The following is a 15,548-nucleotide window of genomic DNA, read 5'->3' on the forward strand; positions in this document are numbered from 1 at the left end:
TTTCAATTTCACAATTTCCAAATTAAAGCTGCCTCTTTGAGCATTCTGTGCCCACTGACCTCATTACTAGAAGATGCAGGACACAGCTCCAGCGGGACTCCAAACGTTCCCACTGCCTCCTCCGCCTCTGCCTCTACATTGGTGGAGGTGCCAGAGCCAAATCTCTTCAGTCCCTTAGCCATCCTGCCGCGCCAGCTCTTGTTCTCCTTGTTCTTTGGGGAGTCCTCTGTAAACAAGAACACAGGGGTGGTGTTTAACAACTTGACATGTTAATATAACTCCCCTCCTTTTATTACAACATCCAACTTCACTATTTATAAAAGAGATAAATACTTAAAATTCCAAACAATTCCAAATACTCATTTCAATCTGACATTTTTCTTTTCAATTGAGAAATTTAAGTCATGAGATGCTCCTACCAACAGCGACAAAGTTCACAGGTAATGTTAACAGGTTCCAACAAAACAATTATTATACATTCAACCATAATTTCATCTGTGATATCATTGAGTTCCAACATATAAATTCAGCTATAATTTCAGCTCTGATGTCACTGAGATCCCCACCTGCTCGCCTGTGTTTCATACTGGGGGAGTGTGGAGCCTTCGACGTCTTCACCGTTAACTTCTTCCCGGCCGATTTGGGCGCCACCTGTGGTGAGCTCTTGACGGTGGCGGCCTGCTGTTCAATCTGTGAAGATTTCCGCAGTATTAGATCAGTATTGCCAGCACCCTGGTCCTGTGGGAAACGCAAAGCAAACATGGCGGTGGGTTAAAATGCGGAAAACTTCATCACGGTCTGGTTAGGTGAGTGCAAAGAGTAGAGCTGCCAACTTGATGCGTTTTGTCTTTTCTATACTATTTTTTATCATGAAATTTCTCTTTTATTTCCAAATGTTCTCTACTTAATAACATAGTAGGAAATGGGGCTACAGGTTTTGAGTAGCTTTATGTTGGCGACCCTAAGTAATGAGTACGGATACTTCTTCAGATAAAGATCAAATTCATGCATTAAGAATGTGGAATCTTTATCATATGAAGATCAAATTATCATGGCAAAAAGTGAAAATTTCACATCAAGCTGAGGTGTAGTTAGTGAGATTAAAATTTCTGCAATCATATCAAACTGAGAGGGTTACTGCACGACATTTGATGTTTTCCTCCATGCAGAATAATTTAGTTTTTTTTTTTTTCATCAATATCTCACAAAAGAACCGATCATAAGTTAATTTAAGTTGTGTGTTTTTGGTTAAGAGAGTGAAACCAATAAGAAAGCTACAGAGACTAAATTCCAGTACATGACTTTAACTGTATTCAAAACCAATCAGCAATGCCCCAGCTCATGTGTGGGTTTAATTATTATTTTTTCTTTTGGGGGGGCGGGGGGAGGAGAGGGGGGGGCGGCGGGTTCAAGTGTCAACTTTCTGAATGAAGTGTTGTTCTTAGAAGTCTCATCTAAATTTACAAAAGATATGCATAAAACTTGTTAGTATTAAAGATTTCTAGGTGAATGCTACAAGCAGCAAAGCAAACATAACATGTGGTAAATATCAACATGCAATGACCATATTATCATTATCAGAATGACTTGTTTTCAAACTACATAAGTATTATGTTACTGTATATTACTGTATTTACCATAGTCAGTGCCCATTTGTAAGTAATAGGTACAAATCATGTGTTTTTTTTTAGCATGTGCTTGCCGGCAGGGTGGCAATACTGTTTGTGGTGTATGTGTGTGTGCACTTGCATACATGCACCTTCGTATGCGTGTGTGTGCATGCTGAGTTTGTTATACATTCCCTGGGTCTTTGTGTTGTTGTATTTCCAGTCCATTTCAGTGTTGTGCATGTGTGCGTGCTTTCATGCTGAGATTGTCTTACATTATCAGGGTCGTTATGTTCCTGTATTTTCTGTATCCAGTCCATCATAGTATCGTGGTCTTCCACCTGAAACAGGTACTCTGAACCATTGTACGTGGTCAGCCGGAACACATGCTTCTTCTTGGTGTAGTCGTAGGCTATGTCCACCAGGCTGGACTTAATGGAGATAGGCTGCTCCTCAAGACCCAGGGGACTCTAGAACAGATATAGCAGAGTTATGGTAAATACTGGATTGAGACTTCTAAGTGGAATTTTCCTAAAGTAAAGTGTATTGTTAGGCTAGCATAAGAACATATCATATCCATCAACATAAAGAAAATGGAAAATAATTTTCAAGAACTGCTAATTTTCAATTGATTTGAATTTTCAATTGATTTGAAATTTGCACAGGCAGCTACATATAATATTAATTTGGAAACTAAGCTACATTCTGGCCCCTAAGATATGCTCACAGCATTCTCCTTCCTGTCCTTCTGCAGATAGAGGGCGTGTCCTCGGAGCTGCGCCCACATTGGCTTCCAGGAGCGATCACTGGACTTCTACAACAACAAATACAACATATAGTAAATAACCTAGCTTTTTAGTTTACAATTTTCAGTGCAGGTAGACAACTCTTCAGTCATATCAATTTCACTCTGTTCACAAGAATTTATCAAACCGGATCAATATTCTTTCAGGAGGGTGCTTGAACTGAAATATTAACAATCTGAAAATGATGTATAGCTGAATTGTAATCCAAACCAGAAACAATTTTTTTTTTTTTTTTTGGCCCACCACCCCAGCCCCTGTCCATACTGACCTTGCCATCAGTGACGGCTGTCTTGACCTGTAGTATGCCCTCTCTGACCACCTCGTGGAGCGGGCTAGGCAGGTCCCCCTTCTTCTCTGTGGCCTCCATGATCTTAGGGGTGCGCTCCCCAAAGAATGCCTTCAGCTTCTTGATGTGGGTTTTCTGGGGTGGAGTCTGTGAGCTGTGGAGGATATTGGGAAGAAAATATCACTGTTATACCAACTGATTGTGACAGAAATATTGGGAGGAAAATATCACCGTTATACCAACTGATTGTGACAGAAATATTGGGAGGAAAATATCACCGTTATACCAACTGATTGTGACAGAAATATTGAGAGGAAAATATCACCGTTACACCAACTGATTGTGACAGAAACATTGAATTAAAACATGTAAGTTATAAGCTCCTTAAAACAGCAAAAAAAAAAAAAAAAAAAAAAAAAAACATTCAGATTACTGACGTTAGTTCTCTATGACAGGGTGTAAATTTGGGGAACTTTTTAAAGTCAAGTATCTATCTTCATAATGTTAAATCTTCAGTGTTTTTTTATGCGTTATGGTGGGTGATAGTACTGTTGTTTTAGGAAAATATACAAGATAACCAATTCCCTAAATGCTTCATTTACAGACTCTTAGCACAAAGAGTAGTACTGCATGAAGCAATCTTTCATAGCACAGCAGTCATCACCCATTACTGCACTGCTGACCTATTTTCTTCTTCTTCTTCTCTTTTTTTTTGGGAGGTGGGGGGGGGGTGATAACTACTACTGCACTATCATGTAGTCTACAGGCATGAGATTTGGTTTTGATAAAAAAGTCTGAAAGATTTTTCGAAGAAAAATCTTAACGCACACGTAAACGAGCGACAAGTCGACAACTCAAAACATGAAAATTTTCAAATGCAAGTTCATTGTCTTCATACGACATACACACAACCTATCTAGTAAAACAACCTACCTGAATTTATTCTTAATCCCTTTATCGATTTCTCTGACTCTATCGTCGTTTACACCGGCCTCAAGTAGCTTCATTTTCCAAAACGCAAAAGCGACACACGATACCACATGGAAAAAACCGCGCAGCGCTATATGAACAGGATACAGGCCGTTTACGGTAATTGCATTCAATGACTGTATAAATGTCGTATAGATGTCGCAAAAGTTTCCCCCTTGATAACAGTGCGTCCCAGAATCGATATATATGTACGGTTGGTAACGTTTTTCGGCAAGGTCAAAATTGAAAACATGCGAGTGCCGATGAGTGAAGGGTCTCGCTGGGGAAGGGAAGGGTACCCCTACCCCCCCCCCTGAAATTTTCTCAACGGATTTGCAATGATATAAAAAATGACATTTTTGAAGGAAAAAAGTCGGAATTCCGCCAAAAGACGGAAAAATCTCATGCCTGAGTCTACATCTTACAGATCTCTGGCTCAATGTAAGCTACAACTCACCTGTCTGTCTCTAGGTCATCATTAGCGTTGACTGGCTGAGCACCCTGGTCTCTTCCTGTCGCCATCAAATATGACGACCTCCGTACCAGCTTCACACTGTCATCTTCTGGAAATATAGTGATAGTTATAGGTTATTAGTGAAGGATCTCTCTCTCTCTCTCTCTCTCAAGATAGTTCAAGAAGGAAACAACAGTTATTGCACAAAAAAAACTCAGAATAGACAATTTCCACAGAACATTTTTTTGCAAACCTGTCAGCTGATGTAGTCATCTATCTTGTCTACATAGATATTTGTAGTCTAATGAAATCAAACCTGTCAGCTGATGTAGTCATCTATCTTGTCTACATAGATATTTGTAGTCTAATGAAATCAAACCTGTCAGCTGATGTAGTCATCTATCTTGTCTACATAGATATTTGTAGTCTAATGAAATCAAACCTGTCAGCTGATGTAGTCATCTATCTTGTCTACATAGATATTTGTAGTCTAATGAAATCAAACTCATCTCATCTCTCACATATTGTTGTCTTTACCTCACATCTTGTCAGTAGTCTACACAGGAATCCAGACGGTGTTCTACTCTCATACTGAGATATATATTAAATGATATTACTGTCTCCTGATAATATTTCTGTGATAGTTATTCATGGGTTGTAGCCAGTATATAAAATCAATACCACATTCTAGTTTTATAACACCTGGGCACCTGCTGATAATCACGTTGGTCATTCCAACAGAAAAAACTGGGCACTTACAGAACACAAAGAGACAATCATATTGGTCATTCCAATAAACAAAACTGGACAATAAGTGAGCTGACCATACGGATATTACAGAGGTCTTAGCAATAATCAAGGAAACTGACAAGATCAATATTTGTTGACCGCCACAATATCCACTGACAACTGCAATATTTACTGGCTTTTGTAAGGTATAACTGAGCTATAATAAGATATTACCAGTAAGGATTACCAGTGATAGAAACACTGTATATCTGGACCATCTGTAGGTATAAGTCAGCTATAATAACAGTGAGGATTACCAGACGAGTGATAGAAACACTATATATCTGGACTATCTGAACGACTATGAGCACTTTGATGGTCCTAATGCTAAATTAACACTGACAAATGTCCACTATCAAATGACCACAAACTTATGTGAAATGATCACCACCAACTGACCTGCTAACAACATCACAACCAATTCAAGTCCAACCCTGTTGCTTTTCAAAAATCTTAGTATTTGAGCAAAAAACGGATGTTTTCCTTAACAGAAGCATACCCAAACACCCTTCCCATCAGCCAAAGAACAGGCAGAATATAAGACAGAAAATACATTCTGAAGGTAAATTCAAAAATCAAAATACTTTGGACAGCAGTATATGTACACTTTACTAAGATTATAATATTTTAAAAACTGAAATAAACTTACTGAAAATTAGTTGAAATCCGTCTTCTATTTCTTTTGACTATGAAGGCAGACTGTCATTACAAGGGTTACCACTAACTATGTAACTTGAATATGACAAAACCTCTGTACAACCTGGCTGAAATCACCTAGAGTATCCCTATGTTAAAACACCTCACAAACTTCTCATTAATCTACCTCACAGCCTGGTGGTGCTGACGTCTCTTGCCTGTTTGAGTTCTATGTTTAATTAACTCTGCTAATCCTTGCAGCTAGTTATAGCCAGATTACTGTACATATTGACTTAAAATAGGTGACCAGGGATAAAAAGATTAGGATATTATATACATAAGGCACATGATATAAGAGAAAGAACATGTAACAGAAATATTCTCACCATTTCTTGTGTAAGCAGCTGATCTGGTCAGTGAGTAGAACGGCATGGTAACAGTATATAGCTGATTTCACTCTCTGTAATTCTTTAATATCAACCCTCTGCCTCTTGAGCTTTACATGTTGATACATAGAACTCTTTATGAAAGCACTCCAATATGTGATATCCTACCTGGACATGTTCAAATCCAATATCTCCCCAGTCCCTGTTAATATGTCACACTTCCCTGTAGTAATCTATGTCTCCTCTCACTTATGGTTTGTGAATATCATACCTGAGATTTCACACCTGTCAGGTGAGAGGACAGAGCAGGGAGAGCACTGGCTTTGTGATGGTGATATCTTAACATAGAGATAGCTCTTCACTCAAGTGGTGGACACACAACTACACTCAGATCTCTAAGAATTTGTTATCACAACTACACTTATTATACCCGCGGCACATTAGAGAGGTGACTAGGGTGTACAGGCTGGGGGTTATACGTGTGGTATTTAGTTCACATCCTTAAGATGTGTGTGTGCGTGTGTATGTATGTGTGTGTGTGTGTGTATGTGTATTTGTTAATGTGTGTGTGTGTGTGTATGTATGTGTTTGTGTGGGTGTATTTGTTCACCTGTGTGTGTGTGTATGTGCGTTACACAGAACAACATGAAAAAGTAACGTTTACTTGATAAGAAGGATATATCTGGTTGTATTTCTGCATGAATGCTTGTTTGTGTACGTGCGTACAGGAATGCATGCATGTGTGTGTGTGTGTGTGTGTGTGTGTGTGTGTGTGTGTGTGTGAGAGAGAGAGAGAGAAAAAGAGACAGAAAAGGTGAATAACTATCACTTTCACCACTTGATATATCATCTCATATCAACACAATATGGTGCTGTGATCCACCATCTATAGCCTTTGATCATGTTCATCTTATTTATATTTAACCTGTTGTGAACAGGCTTTAGACTACATGATGCACATTCCATCAGTGTGTTTAAGAGTTAAACTAGCTGTGAACAGACCTAAGAGAAGTCTTCATGACTACATATTGTGCATTCCATCAGTATATTTTATCTGCTGCCCTGACACAATAAATACAACACAGTATTGATTCAACAAGCTGTCTCTTCCTCTCCATGTTTCCTCTCTATATGCTAACACAGATTATATTTACGTGCATTATAACTGTTGTTTTCATTCCAGAAGATGTGCTTTACGTATTGAGAAGTCTTGTGTGTGTCTACTAATATAAACAATGGACTAACATGACCAGTAAAACACAGATATCAACCTATAAACACACAACATTCAGTATTCTGTGCCGCATTAACAGTGACCAATTCACATCAGATTATGTCCAGTTCAGCTAAAGTTAAACCTGATGTGAATACAGCCAGTGACCTGTTACCATGGTGATTCACAGAAAGGTGCATTCACAGAGATATTTTAAAGGATGGTGGAGAGAAAGAGGGGGATAACAAAGTTGTCACATGTTCCTGACCTCAGAGGCCAGCATCTGGCACCTCAGTACAACATGGTGTACTACAATATGGCACATACTGACGTGTTCACACATGTCATAGGACGGACATTTCCTGACCTGTTATATTTCAATGTACTACAATATGGCACACACTGACGTGTTCACACATGTCATAGGACGGACATTTCCTGACCTGTTATATTTCAATGTACTACAATATGGCACACATTGACGTGTTCATACTTGACACAGGACGGACATTTCCTGACCTGTTATATTTCAATATACTAAAATATGGCACACATTGATGTGTTCACACATGTCATAGGACGGACATTTCCTGACCTGTTATATTTCAATGTACTACAATATGGAACACATTGACGTGTTCACACTTGTCATAGGACGGACATTTCCTGACCTGTTATATTTTAATGTACTACAATATGGCACACACTGACGTATTCACGCTTGTCATAGGACGGACATTTCCTGACCTGTTATATTTCAATATACTAAAATATGGCACACACTGACGTATTCACACTTGTCATAGGACGGACATTTCCTGACCTGTTATATTTCAATGTACTATAATATGGCACACATTGACGTGTTCACACTTGACATAGGACGGACATTTCCTGACCTGTTATATTTCAATGTACTACAATATGGCACACATTGACATGTTCACACTTGACATAGGACGGACATTTCCTGACCTGTTATATTTCAATGTACTACAATATGGCACACACTGACGTGTTCACACTTGACATAGGACGGACATTTCCTGACCTGTTATATTTCAATGTACTACAATATGGCACACACTGATGTGTTCACACTTGACATAGGACGGACATTTCCTGACCTGTTATATTTCAATGTACTACAATATGGCACACACTGACGTGTTCACACTTGACATAGGACGGGCATTTCCTGACCTGTTATATTTCAATGTACTACAATATGGCACACACTGACGTGTTCACACTTGACATAGGACGGACATTTCCTGACCTGTTATATTTCAATATACTAAAATATGGCACACATTGACATGTTCACACTTGACATAGGATGGACATTTCCTGACCTGCAATATTTCAATGTACTTCAATATGGCACACAGTGACGTGTTCACACTTGACATAGGACAGACATTTCCTGACTTGTTATATTTCAATATACTACAATATGGCACATACTGACGCGTTCACACTTGACCTAGGACGGACATTTCCTGACCTGCTAGCTTTCCAATGAAAATATCACAAGTCATCTCTTACCTATTGTAACCCATGAGAGGGTACCATCCAGCTGATGCTGTTTTATCCTTCCTTCACAATATTCATCCTACCCATCTGCCAGTGGAAATGTTGTGATGGTCCACTTAGCCCTCCCCCCCCCCTCTTGCCCCAAAACCTTTGTCTTGATACTATGGTCCATACTATGGTGCCAGCTGCCACATATCTCAGGTCAATGAGCAGATACTCACACAACCAACATCAGCTCTAAGGGAGCATTCCCATAGATTTTAGATTGATCTATCCCCATGGGGAGTCTCACTAGATTACTGCCAGATAATCCGGCTTAAATGTTTCTCCCACCTACTACAAACTGTAAGGGGGTAATTAACTTTTGTGCCCGCTCGGCTGACAGCTATTTAGCGTGAACCCCCAGGAAGTTAGGTCGATCTAGTTGGATTGATCCAATCTCTGGGAATGGGGTCTAACATTATTGTCAGACAGACTTCAATCCAAACTACTAATACCATGATAACATACTCAGTCTGATTTACTCTCTTCAATCGACAGATAGAAATCAATATTACCATCACACAGAAGTTCACCCTCTTTCCTGATTTCAATAAGGGGGGGGGAGGGCATGTTATTAATTTGTGAGGTGATATTATTTTCCTATCTAACTACAGTAAATACAGAATGTCCCTTAAATACCATGGCTTGTTTTCTTCTTTCTAATGGCTCTGTTGCCATGGAATTAAGGATCAATTCATAATAATCATCACAGATAACCTGAAAACTATAATTCAATTACTGGATAACTTCATAAGTTTCTCACTACCTTCCAGATAGAACAGACACTGTTGCTGCTCCTCTTCTTCCTCATCCTCCTCATCATCATGTCCGCCCTCCTCCTCACTGCTCAGAGAACTCTCTTCCTCCTCCTCATTCCTCAAGGTCAGATGTCCATCTTGATCAGTCAATGGCCTGTATGCAGAGTCCAGTAATAAAAACCTGAGTGTACATGGGGACAGGCTCATCTTGGCCAGATCCATGGTACTGTGTATGTCCCTGTACACTATTGTCCCTTGTGCTGATAGAATATACTGTTATCCACACTGGATTATCTGGTTATCTTGATGAGGATTCAGTTTTCAGACAGAGGTCAGACAAATGGGTCAGTTTTAGTTAACAGAGGCTAGAGACAACCACTTCCACTTTAATTTTCCATTACCTCCCTGACATGACTAGTATCCTGGGTACAGGCACCATGGAATTGTCCCACTCCACTCACTAATCTTGTATATAGTTATAATAGACTACAGAAACTAGTAGTGTCCCAGCTGTAACTCCCGTATCTCAATGGCTGCTGTATCATATGGTTGACTGGAGAACTGTGTGATATATAATTCACAGACAACACCTTGTTGAACAGCTCCACTTGAACTTCACTTTCCAGACTTTCTTTACCTTGAACTTAAATACACAAGGTGCATGTAGACAAGACTTTCTACTAGACATCACACTTTCTGTCCAATCCTCACTATCTGCTCCAAATACACTCCCAAATCTTCAGCTATCATCCAGTTCCATGTTATTGTTTTTGTTCTCTGACGTCACTTGTAACATTAAGACACATGCCAGTAGAACACACTAGCAGAAGTTACTGTAGTAGTATATAACCAAGTCTTCCACTGTGCTAGGTTTCTCTCTGTATCATCTCCAGTCTCTAGGGCCAGTTTAAGTCTGACTTACTTGTTATTCATGATCTACTATAGGATGATGAAGCAGCTTGGAATACAGGACTGGACAAATGTTTGGGCACAATAGAAATATCTATGAATACAGGACTGGACAAATGTTTGGGCACAATAAAAATATATTTGAATACAGGACTGGACAAATGTTTGGGCACAACAGAAATATCTTTGAATACAGAACTGGACAAATGTTTGGGCACAATAGAAATATCTTTGAATATAGGACTGGACAAATGTTTGGGCACAATAGAAATATCATTGAATACAGAACTGGACAAATGTTTGGGCACAATAAAAATATCATTGAATACAGAACTGGACAAATGTTTGGGCACAATAAAAATATCATTGAATACAGAACTGGACAAATGTTTGGGCACAATAAAAATATCATTGAATACAGAACTGGACAAATGTTTGGGCACAATAGAAATATCTTTTAATATAGGACTGGACAAATGTTTGGGCACAATAGAAATATCTTTTAATATAGGACTGGACAAATGTTTGGGCACAATAGAAATATCTTTTAATATAGGACTGGACAAATGTTTGGGCACAACAGAAATATCATTGAATACAGGAGTGGACAAATGTTTGGGCACAACAGAAATATCTTTGAATACCGAACTGGACAAATGTTTCGGCATAATAGAAATATCTTTGAATACAGGACTGAACAAATGTTTGGGCACAATAGAAATATCTTTTAATACAGGACTGGACAAATGTTTGGGCACAATAGAAATATCTTTGAATACAGAACTGGACAAATGTTTGGGCACAACAGAAAAAATGAAAAATAGCGCAGAGGACAAATTGCAAACTGAACAGAAAGACCTGATAATGCAAAATCAAAACAAATACTTCAAAATGTAAAACAACTTGGGAGCAGATGTGTAGACAAAATATTAACTAACCCCCAGAGACCTATAGCAAACTTGCCAGCAAAGGAATTTCCATTCATTGACAATGAACAATTGATAATAGTAAAGTATATTTATAATGAAAATATCAACCAGCTCTGCCACATTCAGCAATCTTTGGGGAATGTCAGGAATTCTTTAACCAACTTCAGAAAACAACTGCTCACCATACAGGGGTAACATGGAATGAAAACAGACAACAAACATTTCAATGCCCACTGTAACTGACAAGTTACCATTTTGATAGGCCCTGTTCAGAATAAGGGATTAACAAGTCCAAGGAACAAATATGGCCGACCCACTTGAATAACTTCCCCACGGGATATCTATTCGGTATCTATTAGTGGATTAGATGGCAAGCTTTATAGTGGGTGGCCATATTTGACCCTTGGACTAGTTAGTCCCCTATTCTGAATGGGGCCATATTCACCCAAGTCCATGGTTTTTAAAAAAAACCTGAGTTAAAAATTTTTAACGCACACTGTAAGTGGCCAGCTGTAGGCTACGAGGTACAGAGGGGATAGAAAGCTTGGTGACTTTCCCAGAAACAAAATAATTGATTCAATTTGCATGAACTAGTGACACCCAGTGTACCTTACCAGTTGTGCCTGGATGGTGAAATAACACGCATACGCATGCACAAGTGACATGCACACAGATGCATGCATGCACACACACACATTCACACATTTAACTGTCTAGATCACTTCTGATGTCCAGGCATTCTTTTCCTCATTAGTTGATTTATATTATCTAGGATAATTTAGGAATTACCCACACTGTAGCTAATGTTCTTTTGATTGGCAGCCACTGGTAACATTGATAATATTGGTATTCCTTGCAATATTATTTCAGTTCATTTTAAGAAGAATTCCAAGTGTTAAGTTTGTGCAATGCCTTTCTCTGTCTACACACATGTATCTTTATATAATTCCACAATTTAGAGGATTGCACAGTTGTTGTGAAGGTTTTGATCTGGTCCCTGGTCAGCCAGGTTATGAAATTTTCCCTCTTCACCAAGACCTATCCACTGGATCATCATATACCAGTGATATATCATAATTACAAGATTTCAGAATTACTAATGTGAAAACATGTGTTGCCAAATTCTCTGAAACCACCTGTCTATATCACTGACACCAATGAGATCACTTTACAGTAAACTAGACTCTACCCCTTCAGCCAAACTCAGGGTGACAGCAGACAGCCCTACTTCAAAGAGAGACACCCCCCCAAGATCACCCTTGTTGGTCATCTTCTGTTCCTATACAGTAACTATCTGAATACACTTAAACATCACTTTTTACTTCATAATATTCCAGTCAAACTAGTATATCATCATGCTTAAAGCTGTGCCAGGTAGCAGTCTGTATATTTATTTCAGTCTTCATTGGAACCATTTATAATTACCATCACCATACTTCTCAACATACAGACAAGTCATTGCCAAAGTGGCAGCTGATATATCCAACACATGCCTCACAATCTTCTATAATAACTAATCACCTCCTTCCTAATCACATATCCTGACAATATTCATAATACAGTCTCTTCCTTGGCCTGAAAACCTTCACAGTCAGCTGTGTACAGTATCAGATATATACAAGGTATTCACAGGGCACCTGTTGACTACAGTGTCACCTGTCTTACTCTACCACTGTGTCCTCCATAGCCACAGAACCCTGGGAGACCTCTGTCTTCCTGGATTATATTACATGTCCTGCTCTACCAACATTGTATGGTGTCACCCTGTCCTCCATACCCCCCCCCCCCCCCCCCCCCCCCCCCCCCAGACCAGCCTCCAGAGAAACCTCTGTCTTCCTGGATTACAGGGAATAGAATAGACCACTTCCTGGAAACAACAGGTCGTCATGGCTACCAGGAAATCTGATGAATGGTACTGTCTTCAGCAGAGAGATAAAACAGAGACCAATTCACTGTGCAGTGAACTTAACACTCTCATTCAGCTAAGCTTCCCCTGTACAGTGTCTGTGTCTATGCATCGTAAGTTCAAGGATACAAATAGGTGAATGCAGAGAACTGAGGAGTATTAGAATGGAATTCTGCCTTATAATACAAAGTTTCCAACACCAGCAGTTCACAATAAATAGTCCAACTTCCCTCAGGAGGCAGAGAGAATTGAAGAGAATCCCAATGCACAGATGCTCAAATCTCTTCAACATATACTAGTCATCCAAAAGACTATATTACAAATAGTTCAAGTTTTCTGTAAATACAGACTATGACTGCAGACTTTGACTACAGACTATGACTACAGGCACCTGTATTACATCACTGCCTTCCTACCTACCTCTCTGCATCATAGAGTCACTTTTTATTTTTTAGTTATCTGTAAATACAGACTCTACCACCTACCTAACATGACACTTAACCTAATAATAATACCTATGTATGTCTTGTTTCAGACAAATAACTTATTTCTGTAAATACAGACTCTACCACCTACCTAACATGCTGACAGGATGACACTTGACCTAATAATAATACCTATGTATGTCTTGTTTCAGACAAATAACTTATTTCTGTAAATACAGACTCTACCACCTACCTAACATACTGACAGGATGACACTTGACCTAATAATAATACCTATGTATGTCTTGTTTCAGACAAATAACTTATTTCTCAGCATAGTTTCAATAAACTGCTGAAAAAATACACCACCTATTTATTAACAACTTTTGTCTGGCAAATGTGCTTCTTTCCTAGCTCTTGGAAAAATACCATGTGTATAATGACAGCCTATAAGAGACTGGCTGTGTCAAAGAAAATTCATGGAACTGAAACCATGATACACAGCTACAGGAACAAAGAGGTGCAGTCGCCTCCTGAACACATTCACTCCACCTACCTGGTGTCTTCTGCCGCACCAGGATGTCACTGACAGCCAGCGTGTTACTGCTAGTTGTTGTTGCCATGGTGACGGCACTGCTCCTGGGGACTTCATCTGGTGGTGTGACTGCAAGGTATGGTAGAGTTATATTGATTTTATAGAAATGTGGCTGCTACAGATTTCATCAAAGCTACGTGCACCCCAGCCACACAACAGCACTTCTGTTTTTTTTTTTTTTAAATATTTTTGATCCAAAATCACCATAAGTTAATAAATACATCAACATTAAAAATATATATATATATATTCCAATTAATTTGAAAGACATTTTTCCTCTTGCTCAGAAAGTATCACCCAAGATCCAAGGTGAAGGTCACATGCTGGTGTGAGACTGAGGCTGGGATTTAACATGATATCATGGTACAGTGACAACACTATTAATACACCATACACTAATCTCTGCTAAACTATTTGTTAATAGAACTTTGTATCTTATTATTAACTGTAATTAATTGACCTCAGTATTCTACTTGATAAATATCTATTGCATATACCAGAGACCATCATACCAACCATGACTGCTGACTGTACACATACTGGTCTCAGTGTTATGACATCACCAAGTTTACTACATGTTACTATGGTAACACAATTTTCACAACATTAATTTAGCAAAGAGTTAACATTGGTTATATGATCTGTGTTCCCTTTCAAGGAGTTACCATTGTGATAAGAACTACAGAGCATGTTGAAGGCTATTCTACTCTCATGCTTGCTATAAATAGTAAATAATTTATAACTAATTAATAATTATTTAAGTATTACACCTTAGTTATTCTGGAAAGTTTCTTTGCATGCTACAGTTGGTATATGGTCTAGTTATAAAATGTATTAGACCTTGGTTATTCTGGCGAGTTTCTAAGCATGCTACTGTCATATTGCTGTCTAATAATTATCATCAAATACTTGATCATGGTTAGTTATATTAGCAAGTGAGGCTATTCATATATACTAGTATCATGTATGTGCTCTAAACATGCTGTGATAAAAGACAGACACCAGGAGGCGACACATGCAACATGGTAGATATGACATCTACAGGGTATGTCGGGGTGGGTGGGTGGGTGGGGGGGGGGGAGAGAGAGAGTGAAAACTTCCTGGCTTTGGTATTATATGACATCTGCAGGTATGTCAGGGAGATGGTAACTGTTACATCAACTTCCTGGTTCAGGTATATAATAACACCTGGTCATCATCTCTTTCACCTGTGTCCTCTGTCACAGAGGCCAGGATGAGGTACAGTTTAATAAACATGTCCCAGAACACTTCATTTGGATGTTATTCCAGAGTGACAACAGT

The 15,548-nt window shown here is 38.9% G+C and overlaps 1 protein-coding gene across 13 annotated transcripts in view; it reads right to left on the reverse strand.

Moving 5' to 3' along the window:
- Nucleotides 1–15,548, reverse strand: part of LOC106159807 (rho GTPase-activating protein 21) — a 95,262-nt gene that overhangs the window by 11,246 nt on the left and 68,468 nt on the right. For 11 of the 13 annotated variants that reach the window (XM_087013398.1, XM_087013396.1, XM_087013393.1 and 8 more), the window contains 7 exons: nucleotides 14,208–14,315; nucleotides 4,126–4,231; nucleotides 2,682–2,853; nucleotides 2,335–2,421; nucleotides 1,883–2,077; nucleotides 567–738; nucleotides 60–226 (listed from right to left, as the gene is read on the reverse strand). In XM_087013398.1, coding sequence (XP_086869524.1) covers nucleotides 60–226; nucleotides 567–738; nucleotides 1,883–2,077; nucleotides 2,335–2,421; nucleotides 2,682–2,853; nucleotides 4,126–4,231; nucleotides 14,208–14,315 — 1,007 coding nt within the window. The remainder of the gene's footprint in view (nucleotides 1–59; nucleotides 227–566; nucleotides 739–1,882; nucleotides 2,078–2,334; nucleotides 2,422–2,681; nucleotides 2,854–4,125; nucleotides 4,232–14,207; nucleotides 14,316–15,548) is intronic. The other 2 variants (XM_087013395.1, XM_087013405.1) reach the window with 2 other exon arrangements.

The sequence above is a fragment of the Lingula anatina genome, chromosome 5 (assembly GCF_051362555.1).
Source record: "Lingula anatina isolate TDL-2025a chromosome 5, LinAna3.0, whole genome shotgun sequence".
NCBI classification, from domain to species: Eukaryota; Metazoa; Brachiopoda; class Lingulata; order Lingulida; family Lingulidae; genus Lingula; species Lingula anatina.